Below are 20146 nucleotides of genomic sequence, written 5' to 3'. Positions count from 1 at the left end.
ATCTCCCATACCCCTGTATTCCCTCACTTGTACTGAGAGCTATCTCCCATAACCCTGTATTCCCTCACTTGTACTGAGAGCTATCTCCCATACCCCTGTATTCCCTCACTTGTACTGAGAGCTATCCCCCATACCCCTGTATTCCCTCACTTGTACTGAGAGCTATCCCCCATACCCCTGTATTCCCTCACTTGTACTGAGAGCTATCTCCCATACCCCTATATTCCCTCACTTGTACTGAGAGCTATCTCCCATACCCCTGTATTCCCTCACTTGTACTGAGAGCTATCTCCCCTACCCCTGTATTCCCTCACTTGTACTGAGAGCTATCTCCCATACCCTGTATTCCCTCACTTGTACTGAGAGCTATCTCCCATACCCCTGTATTCCCTCACTTGTACTGAGAGCTATCTCCCATACCCCTGTATTCCCTCACTTGTACTGAGAGCTCTCTCCCCTACCCCTGTATTCCCTCACTTGTACTGAGAGCTATCTCCCATACCCCTGTATTCCCTCACTTGTACTGAGAGCTATCTCCCATACCCCTGTATTCCCTCACTTGTACTGAGAGCTATCTCCCCTACCCCTGTATTCCCTCACTTGTACTGAGAGCTATCTCCCATACCCCTGTATTCCCTCACTTGTACTGAGAGCTATCTCCCATACCCCTGTATTCCCTCACTTGTACTGAGAGCTATCTCCCCTACCCCTGTATTCCCTCACTTGTACTGAGAGCTATCCCCCCTACCTCTGTATTCCCTCACTTGTACTGAGAGCTATCTCCCATACCCCTGTATTCCCTCACTTGTACCGAGAGCTATCTCCCCTACCCCTGTATTCCCTCACTTGTACTGAGAGCTATCTCCCATACCCCTGTATTCCCTCACTTGCTAAGTATCCATCCAGCCCCTTCTTAAAGTTATATAATGTATCAGCCAGTACGACTGATTCGGGGAGGGAATTCCACAACTTCACAGCTCTCACTGTAAAAAATCCTTTCCGAATGTTTAAATGGAACCTCCCTTCTTCTAAACGGAGTGGGTGCCCTCGTGTCCGTTGGAAGGACCTACTGGTAAATAAAGCATTAGAAAGGTTATTATATGATCCCCTTATATATTTATACATTGTTATCATGTCACCTCTTAAGCGCCTCTTCTCCAGTGTAAACAGACCCAACTTGGCCAGTCTTTCTTCTTAACTGAGACTTTCCATACCCTTAATGAACACAAAAGTTTTATTAAAAACTATAAGCCTGATGATGAAAAACAAGCTAAGACTAAGGAGAAGGTTAAAAGCAAATTTAATATAGAAACACTCCTAGCAAAACATTTCTTTGAGCAAAAACATTCTGTAACACAAATCAGGTAGTAGGTACTAGAAAAGACTGGGGTCGCCTGCAAAGAAAAAACTGCTCTGTTCAGAAGCATATTAGATTTGGAAACTTGAAACACTGTTCCCTAAGGCTGATGCCACATGTGGCGTTTTTACGCTGCATATTTTCTCAGCCTAAAAACGCCGCACAAGCCACACAGCCCCTGACTAAGGCGTTTTTCAGCCTAGTACTGGTGACGTAGCAAATCCCGTGTCCATGGTGCTAATAGTGCGAAATAGTAAAAAACGCCGCGTATTTCCGCTAGGTCTGGCAGCTGCCTTTGCGTATACATAGGAATAGCTTGCTTTGCAAATACTGGCGTATTTCAGCCAACGCTTGAAAAATCCATGCTAAGGCGTTTTCTAGCAAATTTATGCATTGTGTGGTTTGCTTCAAGTCTTTTCAAGTTATTTCTATGGATGATGATATCGGGCGTTTTTCAGCCGCTCAGAGAATTAGAAAATACGCAGCGTAAAAACGCCCCGTGTGGCATCAGCCTAAGGGGTTAAATGAAAATTGGAGTTTGTCTTGTTTTTTGTAAATAGTATTTGATACATATACTTTCTGTTCACAGATAATCCAGCACTGGTGGGGGATAACAGAAATTAAGGTAAAGTTAACAGCCCCACTGGTGAAAAAGAGTTTGTGTTTAGTAATTGCTTTGCGATATAGTACATGAATAACAGTGTTTTTCTCTTTAATTATACTTGAGTTCCACATATGTTTTCACTAATTTATGCTATAAGTGACAAGGTCAACTGATATACTCTGGATATTGCGAGAATGGATTTCTGCGGATCTTTATATAGGACTTTTTTGTACTGACTTTTTAAAAAAAAATTTTTGAGCTGGACTTTTTCCACAAACAATATCCCTGAATAGGATTGGTGGTGCTTAATTATCCTGTCAGTCACTCACCTCCTGATTAGGCGTGGGGTTTCATCACTGTTTTAAGCTTTGTCTTTTCACTGTGTAATTATCCTGACGAAAGGAGGGAGTTGATTTTTTGTGGTACACTGGCATAATAAATGCGGTGCCTCCCCAGCTGAATTTTGTTTGCAGTCTCAATTTCTGCATTTTTCTTTGCACTCCCTTTCTCCCAGCCATCCAGAGAGGGCACATTCTACTTCCTGTGGTTTGCACCTGAAATCACTTTAGAGTCGTGGTTTAAAGTTTACAGACAAAAGTCAAGGTGGCATAGTGGCTAGCAATGCTGCAGTGCAAGGTCTGATACCAGCCTGCTATCTGCAAGAAGTCTGTATTTTCTCCCCAAGTCTGTGAGGGTTTCCTCTGGGCACTCCAGGTTCCTCTCATGCCCTATATATATATATATAAATATATATCTAAGCAGAAAAACTGTCAGCACTCTTAGGATTTTCATGAAAGATCAAAAAGGTCAGTTTGTCTTCTGCATTCCCTGACGAAAGTCCCAAGTGAGGACTGAAACGTTGGTAATAAACTTCACCGTTTGCATTGTAAAAGCCTTGATGACCTTTTTGATCTTTCATGAAAATCCTAAGAGTGCTGACACTTTTTCTGCTTGAAGATTTTTTGGCTCTAGCACCAAGGTATAGTAACTTTATATGGTGTGCTTCACATTCTGGACTTTGTATATATATATATATATAATATGTATAAATACATGACATGGCTTCTAAATAAAATAAACACTAGTGTGTGGCCATACATGGGACTGACCCATGCAGTAACCAACTGATTGGATTATGCACTGAACGGATACTGTGCATTGCATTGTCCTGTTGGTTGGGGCCACAGGACTGATTGGAACAGTAGGAAGTGAAGGGGAGCTGCAAAAATACAGATCCTCTTTTGTTTAGAAATTCTCTGTCAAGGCTGATAATCCATAATCACAAGACTGTTGTCTAGATGCAGTCATGTAACTATAGAGGAAGCAGACCCTGTGGTCACAGGGAGCCTAGGTGATAGGGGGCTCAGACTGAGATCCGCTGCACAGAAAATCTCCCTCCCCAGCCTCTTTGTAAATGTAAAAGTGCATTGTCTACTACTAGTAGGGACATGCGCATGAGAGAGCAGGGATGAAGGAACGGGGTTGCTGTCTGTGCAGGGCCCCTCCGAAGATTTTTTCTGCGGTTGGGCCTGGTGACTGCTTGGTACGCCATTTTCCTGGCCATTGTTCAGCTGCATAAAACAAATGGGTTAGTGGGCTAATTTTGATGCCTTCCATTCGGTTTGGATGGATTCTGAATTTGGAGACGAGCCAACTTGTTCCACTGCAAAAAGTCATCTTTCTTAGCTGCCCAGTTGGACACCAGGTTAGGCATGATTTCTCTGCCAATGGAGAACGTAGAGAAGATTGCAAGGATTGTGGCGTCAACAGTCCAAGCAGATTTTTTGTCAGCCAGAAACTTTCTTGCCTTAAAGGACATCTAAACCCCACACACAAAAATGTAATCAGAGAACAGCCTCTGAAATCTTTCAATACCTGCCACACTGGTTGTCCAGAGGTTAATAGTAAGGCTGCAACATTTCTTTAATCACTTAGAGTTCCTTCTCTTCCTGTAACCCACTCAGCCCCCGCCCTCAGGAATTTGCTTTGACTTCTAACTTGTGGGCATGCTCAGTTGTAGAGATGTAGTGAACTGTTCGCCGGCGAACTAATTCGCGCGAACATCGGGTATTCGCAAGTCCGCAAATTCGCGAACTTTTGTTCGCCATTTTGGGTTCGCCGTGGGTTTTTTTGCGCCGCGTTTTTTTGCCTCGGGTTTTTCCGCCGCGTTGTTTCGCTTCGGTTTTTTGCCTTTGCATATACATAGGAATAGCTTGCGTTTTTATTTTGGCGTTTTTTTTTGCGGTTTTTTTTTGGCGTTTTTTTTACAAAGTATTTTTCAGAGAAATTTTTGCCCTTGATCCCCCTCCTGCATGCCACTGTCCAGGTCGTGGCACCCTTTAAACAACTTTAAAATCAGTTTTCTGGCCAGAAATGGCTTTTCTAGGTTTTAAAGTTCGCCTTCCCATTGAAGTCTATGGGGTTAGCAAAGTTCGCAAATATTCGCGAGTTTTGGCGAAAGTCTGCGAACGGGTTCGCGAACATTTTTGGCGATGTTCGCTACATCCCTACTCAGTTGTTTTAAGCTCAGCTAAACTAAACACGCCCCCCAGTCTAGCAGCCAGTAAAGAGATGGCACTGCAGGTTCCCATTGAAACTCAGCTCTAGCTGTCTGCTTCAATTTTTTTCTCCCAACCTCCTCGCCTGAGCTCAGCTCAAACACAGCAGAACTTTTATCAAAGACAGTTGTGCCTGTGTGAGCCTGTATTCTTGATGAAATGTATGCTGAATAAGGGTCTGTGTATGGTAGGTTGTTTGCAGATTTACATGTATCTGATTTTGTATCAGAGGAAAAATGGCCACTAGGCAAAAGCTGCTATTTGCTTTAGGAACATGTGATGGTGCTGGCAAATGGAGGGGGTATATACAGTACAAATTATGCCATTTGAGTGGGGGGGGGATGTGCTCAACTGATATACATTGTAGACAAATTTAGGCTTTTCATGTCCTTTAAAGAAGGAGGAAAGGTAAAAACTAAGTAAGCTTTATCAGAAAGGTCTATGTAAATACAGCCATAAGCACTCACAGCAATGCTGCACTGACTTCTCTGAAAAAAAGATTAGTTGTGTCTGTAATTCCTGTGCCATAGACACGCAGCTCTCTGCTTTCTCCCCTCTCCTGTTCCCCCCTCCCTCAAGAATGCTAAGAACTCACTCCCCCCCCTTAGGAATGTGGATCTGAGCCAATCAGCAGGAAGCTGACTCATAGTCTAACTAACTGAGCATGTTCAGTTTGGTCTGCATGTCTGTGCAGGAGTGTGGCATTATGGGAACTTTCTTTACACAGCTCAGCGTTTTTTCTTCCTGTTTGGCTTCAGATCTTCTGAATAGGTTAAATATGGGGAGACTTAAGGGCACTATTGAGAGAACTGAAGGTATGCCTGCAGCTTGAGATTAACTCTTTATTAGCCTTTCCTTCTCCTTTAACAATTGGTCTAGTACGTTGCGCAAGATGGAAAATGAAACCTGCTCAGCTCAGTTTGAACGAGGAGACATTTCAGAGGCTGACAACTATTTGGGGGGAACCCAAGACAGATCTAATGGAAACTCCACACAATTTAAAGAGCAAGATTTTCTTCTCCAGAAACCGGTGTCGCCAGGCTCAAGCAACGGATGTTCTCTCCCAATCATGGACGGGCCTTTGGGCATATATCTTTCCCCCTCTGCCTCTAGTTCCTCAAGTCCTTTGCAAGATCCAGAGGGTGCAGATGGAGGCTATAGCCATAATTCTAGATTGGCCACTCAGAGAATGATATCTGTTGCTGAGAAGTCTAGCAGTCAATTAGCAGATACGCTTTCCCCTCAGGTGAGTCAGAGGTCATTTTTGCATCTAGCTCCTCATCGCTTAAAGGACATGGAAAGGCAAAGTCACTTGGGGTGCCAAAATGTTAGGCACCCCCAAGTGACCTAAATCGCCTACCTTGTACCCCGGGCTGGTGCCCCTGTTCGGAGAGAACAGCACCAGCCCGGGGTAGCTACAGCGCTTCCTCCTTCTAACAGAGAAGTCGGCTTTTCACTCTACTGCGCATGCGCCTATCGGATAGTCGCAGCTAAAAGAAGCAGGAAGGAGGAAGCGGATCGCTACAGGTACCCCGGGCTGGTGCTGTTTTCTCCGAACAGGGGCACCAGCCCAAGGTACAAGTTAAGCGGTTAAAGTCATTAGGGGGTGCCTAACATTTTGGCACCCCAAGTGACTTAGCCTTTCCATGTCCTTTAAGGTAAGCGGCCTGGAGGTTGGGAGGACTAGGCTAAAGAGCCAAGGCTGTTCATATCCAATTATAGAGACTTTATCTAAGTCCAGGAAGAGCACCCCTTCCATGAGATATCAGAATATTTGGGAACAATTTTCAGTCTTGGGGAGTGGAAAATACAGTGGACGTGCTGTATCAGCACCTTTGGGGTGCAGGTTTTGGTATTATCCACTATCCTTGGACAGACCTATACTAAAAAACCTTTGATATTGAGGTTTTTTAAGGCAGCTATCAGATTAAAGCCACCAGTTAAAGTTTGTGCTCCAATGTGGCATCCCCATCTGGTGCTTCAGCTTTCATGTTGTCTCCCTTTTAGCCTCCGAAAACTGTTTCCCTTTGGAATCTGACGCTAAAGTGGTGGTACTGGTGGTGCTGACATCAACCACACGTGCTTGTGAGCTTCAGGCCCTGTCTATGGATTACTCTTCATTCCAAGCGATTCTGTAGTTTTGCTTTCGGTCCCACAGTTCTTACGTAAGGTGGTTTCCAAGTTTTACATACAGGAACACATTATTCTCCCAAGCTTTTGCCCTCTAGGGGAGGAGAAGGGAGTTCAGAATTTGAATGCTCTGGATGTCAAGAATTGTCTTAAGGAGTACATCCATAGACGGAGAGGCTCTTTGTTATACCAAGTGGCTCAGTGAACGGTCAAGCCGCATCAGTGGCCACTGTAAAAAGATGGATTGTGCTAGAAATCAAGAAAGCCTATATGGAGCAGGGTGTTCTAGGACCTTTTGGAGTACAGGCTCATTTGACCAGAGGAGTTGCTTCCTCCTGGGCAGCAGAAGCGGGGGGAAACAATTTGCAAAGCAGCAATAAACTGAATAAGTTTATTAATATTATAAATTGCACCCTAGAGCATCAGCTTCTTTTGGGCAGAAGGTCCTTCAGGCAGTCCTTTATTATTTGATTACATTTCTTGCAAGCAGTTGTATACTTTCTTGTACTCATCTTCTATGGTGATGGTGTATTGCTTGGGTACTAACCCATATTCGTTTTATGCTGCCCAGGGATAGCCAGGAAAATAGAAACTTTTTTCATACTTACCATGATTTTCATTTCCTGGCCATCCCTTGGGGTATCCCTTTTAGTCGCCCGCGATAGCAGAGATCTATTACGGGTGACTGAACTGCTCTGTGGATCCTTAGCCTTATTCTGTGTGACCTTGTCAAATCTACAGCTGGACCAGTTAGGGTAAAGACACACAGAGCTACTTAGTAGCAGCTACTTGTCATGGCTACTAAATGCCAGAATATACCCTGCAAAGTCTTCTTTCTTAGGGGGCCCAGTCACATTGTGAAAGTTATGCAATGTATGTAGGTTACACATAACCCGCATCTGTAACTGCATCGTAAAATCCTACCTGCAGGGTACCTGCTTTTCTTGTGGGTAACCTGCGGGGTACCTGACCTGCTGCAGGATTCTACTGCGGGTAGGCAAATTATTGCTGGGGCCCTGAAAACCACCGTGGTACATTGAGCCCAGCAAAGAAAGACTGCTGCAAAATCGGCTGAATAATTTCTGTACAGAAAATAAAACATAACAATAAATTCCTCACTTGATATTTTATTCAAATTCTTAAAAAAAAGTATGCAATAATAATCTTATTTACGTACAGACTGATATCATAGATTTGTGTTGCTTGTGAGACTTTAAAAATCTTGATTCTTGGGGTTTAAGGGGTTAATTGGGTATCCTCACAGATATGTACACACTAGGAATAATCATAGTGGATTTCAGCTGAACTACAACTCCCAAGAGTTCAAGTACCTTGGGCATGTCCTTGGCCAGGGTCAGGATAGCAGCTTTTGTGAGGATGCTGGCACAATGCTGGTAATGGCTTGTGATGAGCAAATCTTTTTTTACCACGTTTTAGCATAGGTGAAAAAAGGCGTGGTCACATAAAAAAAGACTTGTTTGTCAAAAAAGTTGTGCCGTACCCGCGTTTCGCGTTTTTTTTTCTGCCATCTCACAAATTTTCTGGTGAAGCTAAACGCCCCAGGTTCACTTATAGGTCTCCTAGATAGAATTAGGGAACATACTAAAATCAAGCCTAAAGGCCCCCATACACGGGCCGATAAAAGCTGCCAATATCGGTCCCTTGGACCGACTCGGCAGCTTATCTGCCCGTGTAGGGGTAGAAACGAGCGGACTGGGCGACCGATATCTGGCCTGAAATTAGCCAGATATCGATCGGCCAGGTTAAAAGATTCAGTCGGATCGGGGGCAGCATCGGCTCGTTGATGCGGTCCCCGAACCGACTGCCCCATTGCCGCCTACATAATCCGGTCGTTTGGCCCCATGGCCAAACGATCAGATTATTTTTTTTTTTAGCTTCAAGCTCCCCAAAATCGCCTACCCGTAGGTGGGGATATCGGGGGAAGATCCGCTCGCTTGGCGATCTCGTCAAGCGAGCGGATCTTACCGTGTATGGGGACCTTTAGACAACATCAAAGGATTATTAACAGCTCACTACGTCTGAACTTAGCTTCCAGGGAGCTGTACCCTGTAGTAGCTCTAGGGCTTCGATCCTGGGCCAATTTTCACCCACAACATTCTGGTTTGGTGTACGGTAGGGTTGGGCAACTTTTTACATAAATATTTACAATGAGCGCACAACTAGTGTGGTCTCAAGAAAGAACTCCAAATTGAAGCCTGCACTATTCCCATAAAGTAAGGCAATAGGATCCCACACTATCCATCTAAAATGTAACTTTTATTGATCAGAATAAAAAATAATACAAATTATTATTAATTCCCAAACGCAACCCCCTGAAAGTACGTACACAGCCCAAAATATAAAAATAGCATCTGATACCTCAAATGCGGATAAGTCAACAAAAAGTTAAGAAATACTTGTATCCCTGCCTACAATGCACATGTGTGCTACTTTCCCTTTAGATTCCTGGTGAATACGCATATTGATATGCTAAGCAAGTGTTTGCAGTTATAGGTTGCTGTGTTTTTTGTTTTTCACTTTGTTTACATTCACTTGTTCGTTGCATCTTTTCCACCTGCATCTAAAGTTGCACACATGTGCATTGTAGGCAGGGATACAAGTATTTCTTAACTTTTCTATCCCTTTGAGTCTTCCTATGGACTAATCCGCATTTGAGGAATCCTACACTATTTTTAAATTTTGGGCTGTGTACATACTTTCAGGGGGCTGCCCTTGGGAATTAATAATAGTTTTTATTATTTTTTATTCTGATCAATAAAGGTTACGTTTTAGATGGATAGTGTGGGGTCCTATTGCCTTACTTTATGGGAAAAGGGTGCCACCACCCTTCTTCATTGTTGGGCAACTTTTTAAACCAGGTCCCTAGGGATACCTAGTCAGCTAATCTTAGGCAGAAACAGTAGGCACCCAACGAGGCAAATGTTAAATATCCTGGCATGTTAACCTTTCTTGGATGTTTACAACGCTGATGCTACTAAATGCAGTCTGACAGCTGGAGGTGTTGGTTTAACCACCACAATATATATTTACATATACATATTATATATATGACACTTGTGCAATGTTAGATAATAAACAATATATATATATAAATATGTGTACACTACTAATTTCTTGGAAATATATTTTCTACAACCTTACAAAATAATACAACAGTCCATAATAAATATATACAACCACTAGTTTCCAGTAAAAAAAAAAGAACAAACAAAAAACCAAAGAGGCTGACCCAAATCTCTGCAGTTATGCTCAGCAACATCCCTCTCCCCAAGAATGTCTGTAGAATTAACTGCAGAGACCATGCTGATTAAGGGGAATTTCCCTTAAAAATTTATGAGCCCTGGAGAATTATAGTATCTATATTACTTCCAGGCCCAGATTTGTGGCGAGGCTACAAAGGCCCGGGCCTAGGGCGGCACAAATTTAGGGGTGGCATGCCGCCCTGCCGCAACAAAATTTTGACATTTTGCTCCCAGACGGAGCAATGAGGATTTCTCCCCACTGCTCCGTATGGGAGTTAAATGCCTGCGCATGTGCGCTTGCGTCGGCGCGGCACGGGGGGAGGGGTGTTTGTTTGTGCATGCACAGGGGGCGTGAATGGGGGGCGGCCTAGGGGCGGCTGAATTTGAAATCCGGCGCTGATTACTTCTTCTTTAAAGAGAAGTAAAATTAAGTTGTTCAGCACTGTGGTTATGTTTCCTGAGTGCCGTATTCTTTTGTTTTCCCAGTGGGTCACCTGTGCCATTTCTAGGATAGCACATGTGTAGTACATGTATTTTAGTAGAAGTTACATACCACACAGAAGATGGCAGCAGAGTGCTCATGACAACTTGTCATCCCCCAGGGGCTTTACTTTTATTTCTCCTTTAACTTTGTTTTTTATAGTTTTTTTTTAAAAAGTATTTTTGATCTGAATTTGCTCCAAAAATACAGCAATACCGGTGAAACAATTTGCCAACCCCATGACACTGGGTCCTGGTGATAGTACTTATAATAGTATATGGAGCGGATTTTGGTGGTGAAACATGAAAATATGCAGTATGCCACCAAAATGCACTCCGTGTGCCTACAAGCATTGAGGCTGAGATTTAGCCCATGCGGTAGAAGCCTGTTATCTCTGAAGGGATTAGTAAACCTCTAAAATTAGCTGATGTAAAATTGATGAGTGAGCTGTTCTTAGAACTTTTGCAATTTAAATTCATTCATTTTTTAAAATCCAAGATATAAGGGGTTAAAATAATATTAATATATGAATGCATTTTATTACAAGAGCGCCACCTGTTGGTCACTTTCTGAACATGAGGTCAGAAATCATCTGATGTTCCTCTGGTTAGGAAAAACATTAGAAACATCCGATAACATTTTGCACATCTTTCCTAACCAGAGAATACCAGACCAAACCTCTATCTTCTGACAGCTTCCTTGACTACTTCATGTTCTGAAACTCGCCAACAGGTGAATAATTTAACAGTACTTTAACCCTTAATATCTTAGAATTATAAAAAAAAAAAAAATAATAAATGTAAATGGCAAAAGTGCTTAGAATAGGACACTCATTCATTTTAAATCAACTTATTTAAAGGTTTACTTATCCTTGAACATATAAAAACATACATTATACTAAATGTTCATTTTAATTTTCCTATTTAATCAGTTCAGCATGGCTAAGCTACACTGGCAACCTTCTGAGAACATCAGACTGCACCAGATATTCATAGAGAAAACTCTAAAATGCTGTTCCTACGCAGGAATCAGCAATACGCTACATGTTTGGAACATGCAGCAAGTCAGGCTTTCATACAACTCCTTGTATCCCTCAAAGCATGGAAATAGCATCCCTCTTCATATACTGAAGGTGGAGTTTGTCGCCAATTTGCCATATTTCAGTTTGAGAAGTCTCTGCTGTAGTTTAACCCAGTTATGCAGAAGGCTTACATAAAATAATTAAGTTTGGACTCTAATTTTAAAAGATTTGAACTTTTTTTTTTTAAATATTCAAATTGATACTAAATGCCATTCTTTTATAAAAGAAAATATTTTAACATGCACAAATATTAGGCAGTGTTTTTATAGAACAAAACTTCATGTTTGTATTTGTTCTTGGAGCGCCTCCTCTCTTACTTGGGAGACAGCTGCAGGAGCCAGAGCCCACTTAAAAAAATGTAAGTACAATACAATTCTTCTGAATATGACCATGAAAACCACTGCCTATTCATTTGTGATAGCACAAAGCAGATTTTTTTTTTTTTAGAATGATTCCCATTAAATGGAAGAATTGCATTTTATAGTGGTCCTTAGGAAGCTGATAAAGGAACTGGGCCTCATTTATGAAGCACAGGGCATCGTGCAAACAGCCAGAAGAAGCACATGCAGAAGAAGCACATGCAGTGGTGCTGCTGCCATGAGGCGGGATGAAAAACTCGCCTAAGGCGGCAATGCCCCAAAGTTACCAGGGGTAGTAAATAGCCACTCCTGGTAACTTTAAGAGCTGAATTTCTGTTTTATAAAACGGAAATTTGGCTATGCAAGTGCAGAAAGTGCAATTGCAATGTCTACACTAGCGAATCGGCCCATCCGGGACCCCGGCTGGCAGTGTAAAGGTAAGCATTGGGGGAGGCGGCATTGCAGGAGCCAGGAACACCCCTGGGCACTCTAGTGCATCTATAAGGGGGAGCTAATTATGTACCTCTTCTGTCTCCTGCCCCCAGTCTGGGCCCTTGTCCCCCCCCATTGCCCAACATAGGTTGCAGGGTGTGCTTTGCACCTGCCCTGTTTTGGGTTTTGGGCAACCCATGTAATGTAACTAATGAATACAGCTCTGACTAATAACAAGCATTACTGTATTCATGAGAAAAGTACAAACACATTGGGTGCTCCATGGATCAGTCCAAAGGGGTGTCAATTCATTCCCTGTAGGGTTCCAGCAGTGGCACCCCTGGGATTTGTACATGAGGGTTTTTGTGCACAAATGTAGTTTGTTTTTAAAATATATAGCTTATATTAGCCATTGGCATGTGCAAGGATCTGCTTGGGTTTTCAAGATATATACATTTTTAAAGCTGCAGAGATTCTGATGGGGAATCAGCCTAACTGCAGCAAGACAGTATTGCATGTTTAAGGATATGTATATTCCAAATACTTCATGGGTTCACAGATTCATGGGTTCAAAAGCAACTCAGAAAAAGGATACAATAATGTGAACAAATGGTGAGTAATGCTTTTAGTTTTCCAAACCGATAAGTTATTAACCAGTGGCAAAACATTCACTGGGTTCTGGTCTCATGCATGGCTACTGTAGTCTGCGTAAGGCAAGTGCAAATGATCAATGCCCAGAAGTCGTCATTCTTACATGGCACCGAAACAACATTCGTTTATTGGTGCAGTGCTTAGGTTGCAGTGAAGACCTCTTCCTTGTCTCTGAAACATGTGCCTACAACCATCTCTTCTTCTTCCCTTTTTTTGCAAGTTTTCCATTAATACTGTCTTTACAAGGACCAGTGTAGGAAAGGGGACATATCCTGTTTTGGTCTGTTTACAGTAGAGATCTGTGTGAGGCCTTGTTTGGTTAGAACAGCGGTGTATATCATCGCTCTTCCTCTGATCGTTGGATCTTCTCAATCATAGAATGGGTGGAGGAGGTGGGGTTGTCTTTGTTATGCTCTGCTGCTGCTCGAACATGGAGTACTCTGGGTACTGTCGATGCTATGGTTGGTGCTGCTGCTTTCAGAACCTCCAGCTGCTGTAGATACTGACTGCATCTTAAAGGACAAACCTAGAAGAGTGTTAGATAATTTAGGTTTGTGTTAAATATGGATGCAAATCATTCTGAAGTTCATACCTCTCACTGAATCCTTCCAATAGAATAAGGGCAATATAAACTAGATGTGGGTTAATAAGAAAGTTAAATAAGCACTCTTAAAGTTGTAGTACACCTTTATGTTACTTTAAGTATGTTATAGAATGGTTAATTCTTAGCAACTTTTAAACTGATCTGAATTTTGGCTAATTTTGGAACTATTTGCCATATTCTACTGACTCTTTCCATCTTTCAAATGGGGGTCACTGACTCCAACAGCCAAAAAATCTATTGTTATTGTTACTTTATATGACTTATCTTTCTTTTCTGGCCCTCTCCTACTCATATTTCAGTTTTTTGTGCAAACCACTGCCTGGTTTCTAGAACATCCAGATAGGTGCTAAAATTCCAAACTAGAGACCAATTGCATATCCTTATATCACACCATGGGGCACATTTACTAATCCACGAATCCGAATGGGAAAAATTCGGATTGGAAACGAACATTTTGCGACTTTTTCTTATTTTTTGCAATTTTTTCATCGCCGTTACGACTTTTTCGTAAATTGACGTGACTTTTTCGTAGCCGTTACGATTTGCTCGTATATTGTCGCAACTTTTTTGTATTGAGCGCTCATAAACGACGGGCAAACCTTTCAGGACTCAATGGCAGCTCCAACCTGGCCCAAGGAAAGTCATAATATTGAAGCTTGAATGAATCCGAAACTTTCGTACTAGGCGCGACGGCTACGAAAAAGTCACGACAATTCGTGCAAGTCGTAACGCTACGAAAAAGTTGCGACAATTTACGAAAAAGTTGTAACGGCTACGAAAAAGTCGCGACAATTTACGAAAAAAATCGCAAAATACCGATCATTACGAAAAAAAACGCATTCGGACGCTTTTCGGACGTTCATGGATTAGTAAATGTGCCCCTAAAAGTTGATTAAGGTAAACAACCAATTTAATTGACATTGTATATATACATGTATAGTGCCTAGGGTCTTGTTTGTACAGAAACTATGTCACACAAAGATTTCTTTGGTGCGCTTGGGCAGATTGGGGGCAACAAAAACCCTTTGGTTGTCTCTTTGAAGTTGTGGGTTTCTCTATAGGACAATACCATGCATAAAGGTACTATTTAATAACATCAGTTCTATCAAAGAACTCATTGATTACCTGGAACTGCTGAACTCCTCAAGGGGAAAAAATATACGACAATTATTAATATTGATAAACGTGTTGGATTTGTCTATCCCTGTAAGTTTTAACATCTGTAGGGCCACATATTGCAAATTTCAGGCTAAGGGCCCCTTAGGTGTTGCTGGTCTACAGATGTTCCATAGTTGGTGTGGGCCAAAGCAAATAATAACAGTTGCAAAGCAACAAAAATACAGAATAACTGTAATATACTCACGTGTGCGTGTGTACATGCACCACAAGGCAGCTGTAAGCAGCGCTCCAATCATGAACACCCCAAAGGTTATTCCCAGTACAGACGGCATGCTGAGACCTGGGTCTGAGCAGACACAACCATTCAGTCACAAGTTTTATATTTATTTTTACATTTATATTTATTTTGTGTGATCATTATAAAATCTAGACAGGGCTCCCCTGTCCCCCCTGTGTCCCTGGCACATTCCCTCCCGCTTTGTGGTGATGCGCCCTTATTGTCTGTTCCCCGTCTCCTTTCCTCTGGTTTCTTGTTTATTTTGGCTTCCGGTGGCTTCCTTCCTTGCCTTCTCATCTCCCCTCCCACATGAGCTAAGGTCAGTGCACACTCTTCCTGAGGTCAGCAGTTACCCCTCTCCTGACTGTTTGTCATCTGTGACATCACTTTGGCCTGGGGACAAGGATGGCAGAGGCGCCAGCTGCTCTCCATGGCCAATTTACTGAGTTCTTCTTATTAGATATTCTTCAAATAACTTTTTGGGAGGCAGGCCCAGACTGGCATGCTGTGGACAGGAGATGCCACAGACATTCACAATTTTATTGTGCTGTAAGGTGCCATAGACAGTCACTAGTTATTGGGCTGGTGGGGGGCTATTAGGGCATCTGTGTAATTGAAAGACCAGGGCTCATTTTTAATCCTCGTCCAAAACAGTTGGGGGGGAATCCAGTAGCACCTCTCATATACTTAAAGCACATTAGGGCCAAAACTAAGGGTAGGTAGAAGAGGCCCCTGTCTAGGGCACAATAATGGGGCGCTAGGCAGGTACCTCTTCTGTCTCCTACCACTAGTTTGCACTGTCTTTTCCTTCAGCCTGTCACTTGACACTGTGTGCTCCCACTCCCATGTGTACGTGTGCAGGGTGGAAGAGGGTGAGGTGGCCGGCCAGGTTGCCTATGGTGTATGACTGGCTTGGCCTGCTGCCCTTGAACCACATGCTAATGTTCATTATAATTCCTGAACTAGACGGGTCATAAAGTTTAATGGACTTTCTGATCTCCCACATGTACAAATATTGCATTAAAGAAGAAATGCCAAACTAGTGGCTTTACATGCTAGAAGCAGGGTGTTCAGACCAGCTTCCTGTTCATTTAATTGGGAATTTAGAGGAGAACCTAATATTAGAAGTAACATTTACGGGGGAGTGTAATAAAAGGTGCAAAATTTGCCCAGGTGAAGTAAGCTAGACCAACCAATCAGCTACACCTAGTTCTTGGTATATACTAGTGCACACTGCCTGCTGAGAAAATGTCACTAATAATGTCAATAAATGCTTCATTGTTCACTTACTCTGATCTATTGGTCCATCAATGGTCACGTCCAAAGAGCTCCGCAGTTGGTCATAGTACTCGCAAGCCTAGAGCGGGCAGAAAAGTAATTTAGCATCGAGAAGTAACCCAAACACCTTGGACCTCATGCAGTGGTAGAACTACAAATACCAAGGTCCCCACCTGAAATTTTGTGATTGGTATTTTAACTATGCAAGAGTCAACATGTGAATGTTATGATATGTCTGAGTCACATGATACAGGTTTTATAATAAGATAAAATGTTAGTGGCCTGATGACAGAAGGAATCCTCACCGGTTGGTTGTTAACACAGAAGATACAGGTCAGCCTTCCACCACTTGTAGAATGAAGCTCAGTGCTGAAGTTCCAGATAAGACTATTGGCAACAAATGTAGTCTCTTTGACTCTCTGCATTTTTTCATCCACTTCCAAAAAACACTCATCAAGAAGCAAAAAAGGCTCTTTGATGGTCACCTACAAGGGAAAAAAGCACATATGACATTGGTGACAAGGAAACTCATTATAACAGTAATTATTAAGCCCCCAAGAGCATCTTAATCATTAATCACTTATACAGAAGTATGTATTAGCTATGGGTCATTGAAAAAAACATAATGGCAAGGAAAAGTTTAGATTATCTTTTGCTAGGGGATGTTCTGCAGTTCAAGGCAAGTGGCCAAATCTGGCTGATCTAATCATAGGTCCCCTCAGACAATTACTGGATCATACAGAATCTTGCAGACTCATCATTAAAGTACTCCATTTATGGGCTAGTGCAGTCCTTGTCCTAATTTTCAGCCTGTATCAGCTTCTGTATAACTAGCAGCCTTATGTTCATCATGGCCATGCTGAACTGGGACAGCCCATTCCATTCTCCCAGAAGGAATAGCTGTCTGTTCATACACTATTTACTGTGATAGTTTTACTGTGAAAGTAATGATAGAACTATGCCAGTATTATATAGAATAACACTTTTAAGGTTTGTACCTGCACATGGATATCTTCACCAAAGTGTAAGTTGCTGGTAGTCTGGGAGAAATCAGCACTGTGTGACATCAACATTTGGACCTGGACAGGTTTGCATGACAACAAATCCTACAACAGAAGAGAAAGGTAAAATAATGTTCACAAACAACTTGTTTGATTAGAATCAATGATCCCAATCACATTTACAAATACTAGGATTCATTTTTAAGTGTGGGAAGAACCAGTAGTACCCAGACAAAGCCCTCATACCCACAATCCCATACATAAACCTTGCCCTGGCTAGAATTATTGTCAGGACCCCAGCACAGCACAACTGCCACTTTGTGTGTGCATCACTTTCTCCCTTTCTCTAACCTAACATTTAAAATTTGGTTGCCATGATCTGCATCTGAATCACCCAGAATCAAGAAACTAGATTCATTTTGCATATAAATGTAATTTTTAATATTATTATGCCACTCTATTCAGGGTCACTATGTCACACATGTCACTAGTTACAGGGGCATACATGGCAGTTTCTGCAAGCCTTTACCCTTAACAAAGTAAGATTCTAAACACACAGTAAAACACTTACTGGAAGTTCAAATGGGAACATATCCACTTTGTGAACCAGCTGAAAATAATAACAAACAATTGTTTAAATGTGCACAACACACCAAAAGATTTCCTGTAGTTACATTTTGCACCACTTAAAAGAAATGTTGAAAGAAAGGTTTCTTTTATTCTCTATTAAATGGAGAAATTAGTTGATATACAGTACCATACACACACACAGGATATTTCCATATATATAAATAAGGGGGGAGGGGGTTGTGCCCAAAGTTCCTGGCTGGCCCACCTTGTTTTTCCCAGTGTCCCATAGGCCCAGTCCAACCCAATTACACACAAGTAATTTAACCTGCACTTTGAAATTGTTTATTGTACAAATGGATCACATAGGAGCTTTGAGTGATTGGGTATGACTGCTTATCCCGCTGCCTGATTAGGCCATCCACACACTGGTCCAAAGTGAGCTGATTCAAATAATGGCCTGGGGAATCATATTGAAGGTCTAGAGAGATCAGATGAGGACCACATGCAGCTTTTATCCTCTACCTTCTGAGTTGCCCCAAACCAAAGCAAATAGGTTTGCCAATAAAGGTTAAATTGCCATTTAAAAGTTTTAATCTCATGCACTGACCTCAGAGTAAAAATAATCACCGGCTTTATCAATTTTGCATTTCTCCAATGATGTGACCCATAACTTGGGATCTCCTTTGATTTCATCTTGGCAGTCTTTCAATGTAATAACAGGCAAAGAACCACAAACCTAAAAAGAAGAGTAGAGAATACATTTTATATTTATGATATTAGTAATATTATTATAGGTATTGGCCATATCCCTGTATATTCTCCTGGACAACAGACCTTTGCTTCCTAAGTTGGGCTACGTTTTAACTCATATTTGGTGCTCTGTTTTACCTCGGGGTGTAGCATGTGCAGTACCCCTCCACAGAAAGGGTATCTGACCACATTTATTGATTATTTTTAATCAAAGGGGAGAACATTGTACATATGCTTTTCCAGGGGCTTGGTTGGTGGCTAGGTAGAAGAAGAGTTGTGTGGGAAGTGACACAGCAGCCCTATGAGCTAAGACTGACACTGACCTTGAAGCTTGGCTTTCCAGGGTATCTAAGAGATAAAAAAAGCATTCTCTTCAAATATTACCTCAAATGGCCTTCAGGCTGAGCCCCACCTTCTCCCCACCAACACTACTCCAAGAACCACCACTGTCAGGACCTGCCTGTACTCGAACTCTGGACTTTATATTAGGCAGGTTCTGCATTACCTCGCTGAGCCACAGGAGACCTTGGGCATCCAGCACTAAACATTATATTCACCCCTCTTTGCTCCATTGTTCAGACTCGCCACCTCCTCCTCCCTTAGTAAGCCCAGGTGGTTGCAATTGGACAATTAACGGGCTTTATAAGCCAGTTAGAAGCAACCCCTGGTTGCTTGTTCATAAAGCCCTTTTTGTGATCCTGTGACTGTACCTGCCTGACTCCTGCCTGACTCCTGCCTGGTTCCTGCACCTGTACCTGCCCGTGTTCCTGCCTGACTCCTGCCTGGTTCTGTTCTCTTCACCCCGTTCCTCATCTCCTGTCCCTGACTTCTGTTGGATCTCCCGGTATTGACCTCGGTCTGTTTAATTGACTGCTCTCTGTCTTCAGCCTGCCCCTGACCACTGCCTGTTATTCGGACCCTCCTTGCCTGCTGCCAGTCCTGACCCTCTGCCTGCTTAACGGATTTGTATTGTTTGCCGCCTGCCTCTGACCACTGCCCGTTTTATGGACTTTGTATTTCTTGCTCTATCCTTATAATAAATGTCTCTGCATCTCAACATGCCTTCTGCTTATCTACAACAACAGTACCCTTTATATCTGTATTACACAGCATATAGGCTCCTACCTGCCAGCCACTCACCTGTGGCTGTACCTGACAACCACCCACAGGGAAACCAGACCCACGTTTTGGAAAACACGGCTATATATCATGACCTGGATAAAAGAAAATCTTCCTAGACATCACTGAAATTGCTTAGCCAGCTCGAGTCCAGTCAGGAGGATGAAGAAATTCTTTTGGGTATAATGAGAACAGAACTCGGTATTCTACTGCCCAGCAATTATTTATTCCAAAATGCTGTTGAATAAAGAAATTTCATAATGGAAATTTCATTTAATTATTGCATCAATAATGAATTTGGCATCGCTCTGACTATCTAAAGCTTAAAAACCAGATGTTTCCAGCATCTACGGAAACTTGGAGTTCCTCTGCTTACTTTTGTGTGATGGTGTACTCTATGCCCCTGAGGAGCTCTAATCTGCATTATGTAGAGTGGTGTTGAATTGCTTCCAATACAATGGCCAAGTCTGTTTCACTAAATGGGCAAAAGAGGTATTTGCCCAGGGACCACT

General features: G+C 42.3%; 1 protein-coding gene across 1 annotated transcript in view; it reads right to left on the bottom strand.

Annotated features, from left to right (window-relative positions):
- Window positions 1–9671: 9671 nt before the first annotated feature.
- eng (endoglin) overlaps window positions 9672–20146 on the bottom strand; it is a 33005-nt gene continuing 22530 nt past the window's right edge. Inside the window, exons 9-15 of the mRNA XM_012969535.3 lie at window positions 18373–18501; window positions 17767–17805; window positions 17193–17300; window positions 16500–16679; window positions 16207–16273; window positions 14884–14985; window positions 9672–13442 (exon numbers count right to left, since the gene is read on the bottom strand). Coding sequence (XP_012824989.1) covers window positions 13324–13442; window positions 14884–14985; window positions 16207–16273; window positions 16500–16679; window positions 17193–17300; window positions 17767–17805; window positions 18373–18501 — 744 coding nt within the window. The 3' untranslated portion in view covers window positions 9672–13323. The remainder of the gene's footprint in view (window positions 13443–14883; window positions 14986–16206; window positions 16274–16499; window positions 16680–17192; window positions 17301–17766; window positions 17806–18372; window positions 18502–20146) is intronic.

The sequence above is a fragment of the Xenopus tropicalis genome, chromosome 8 (assembly GCF_000004195.4).
Source record: "Xenopus tropicalis strain Nigerian chromosome 8, UCB_Xtro_10.0, whole genome shotgun sequence".
Lineage (NCBI taxonomy): Eukaryota > Metazoa > Chordata > Amphibia > Anura > Pipidae > Xenopus > Xenopus tropicalis.
This window is presented reverse-complemented; position numbering and strand designations above follow the sequence as displayed.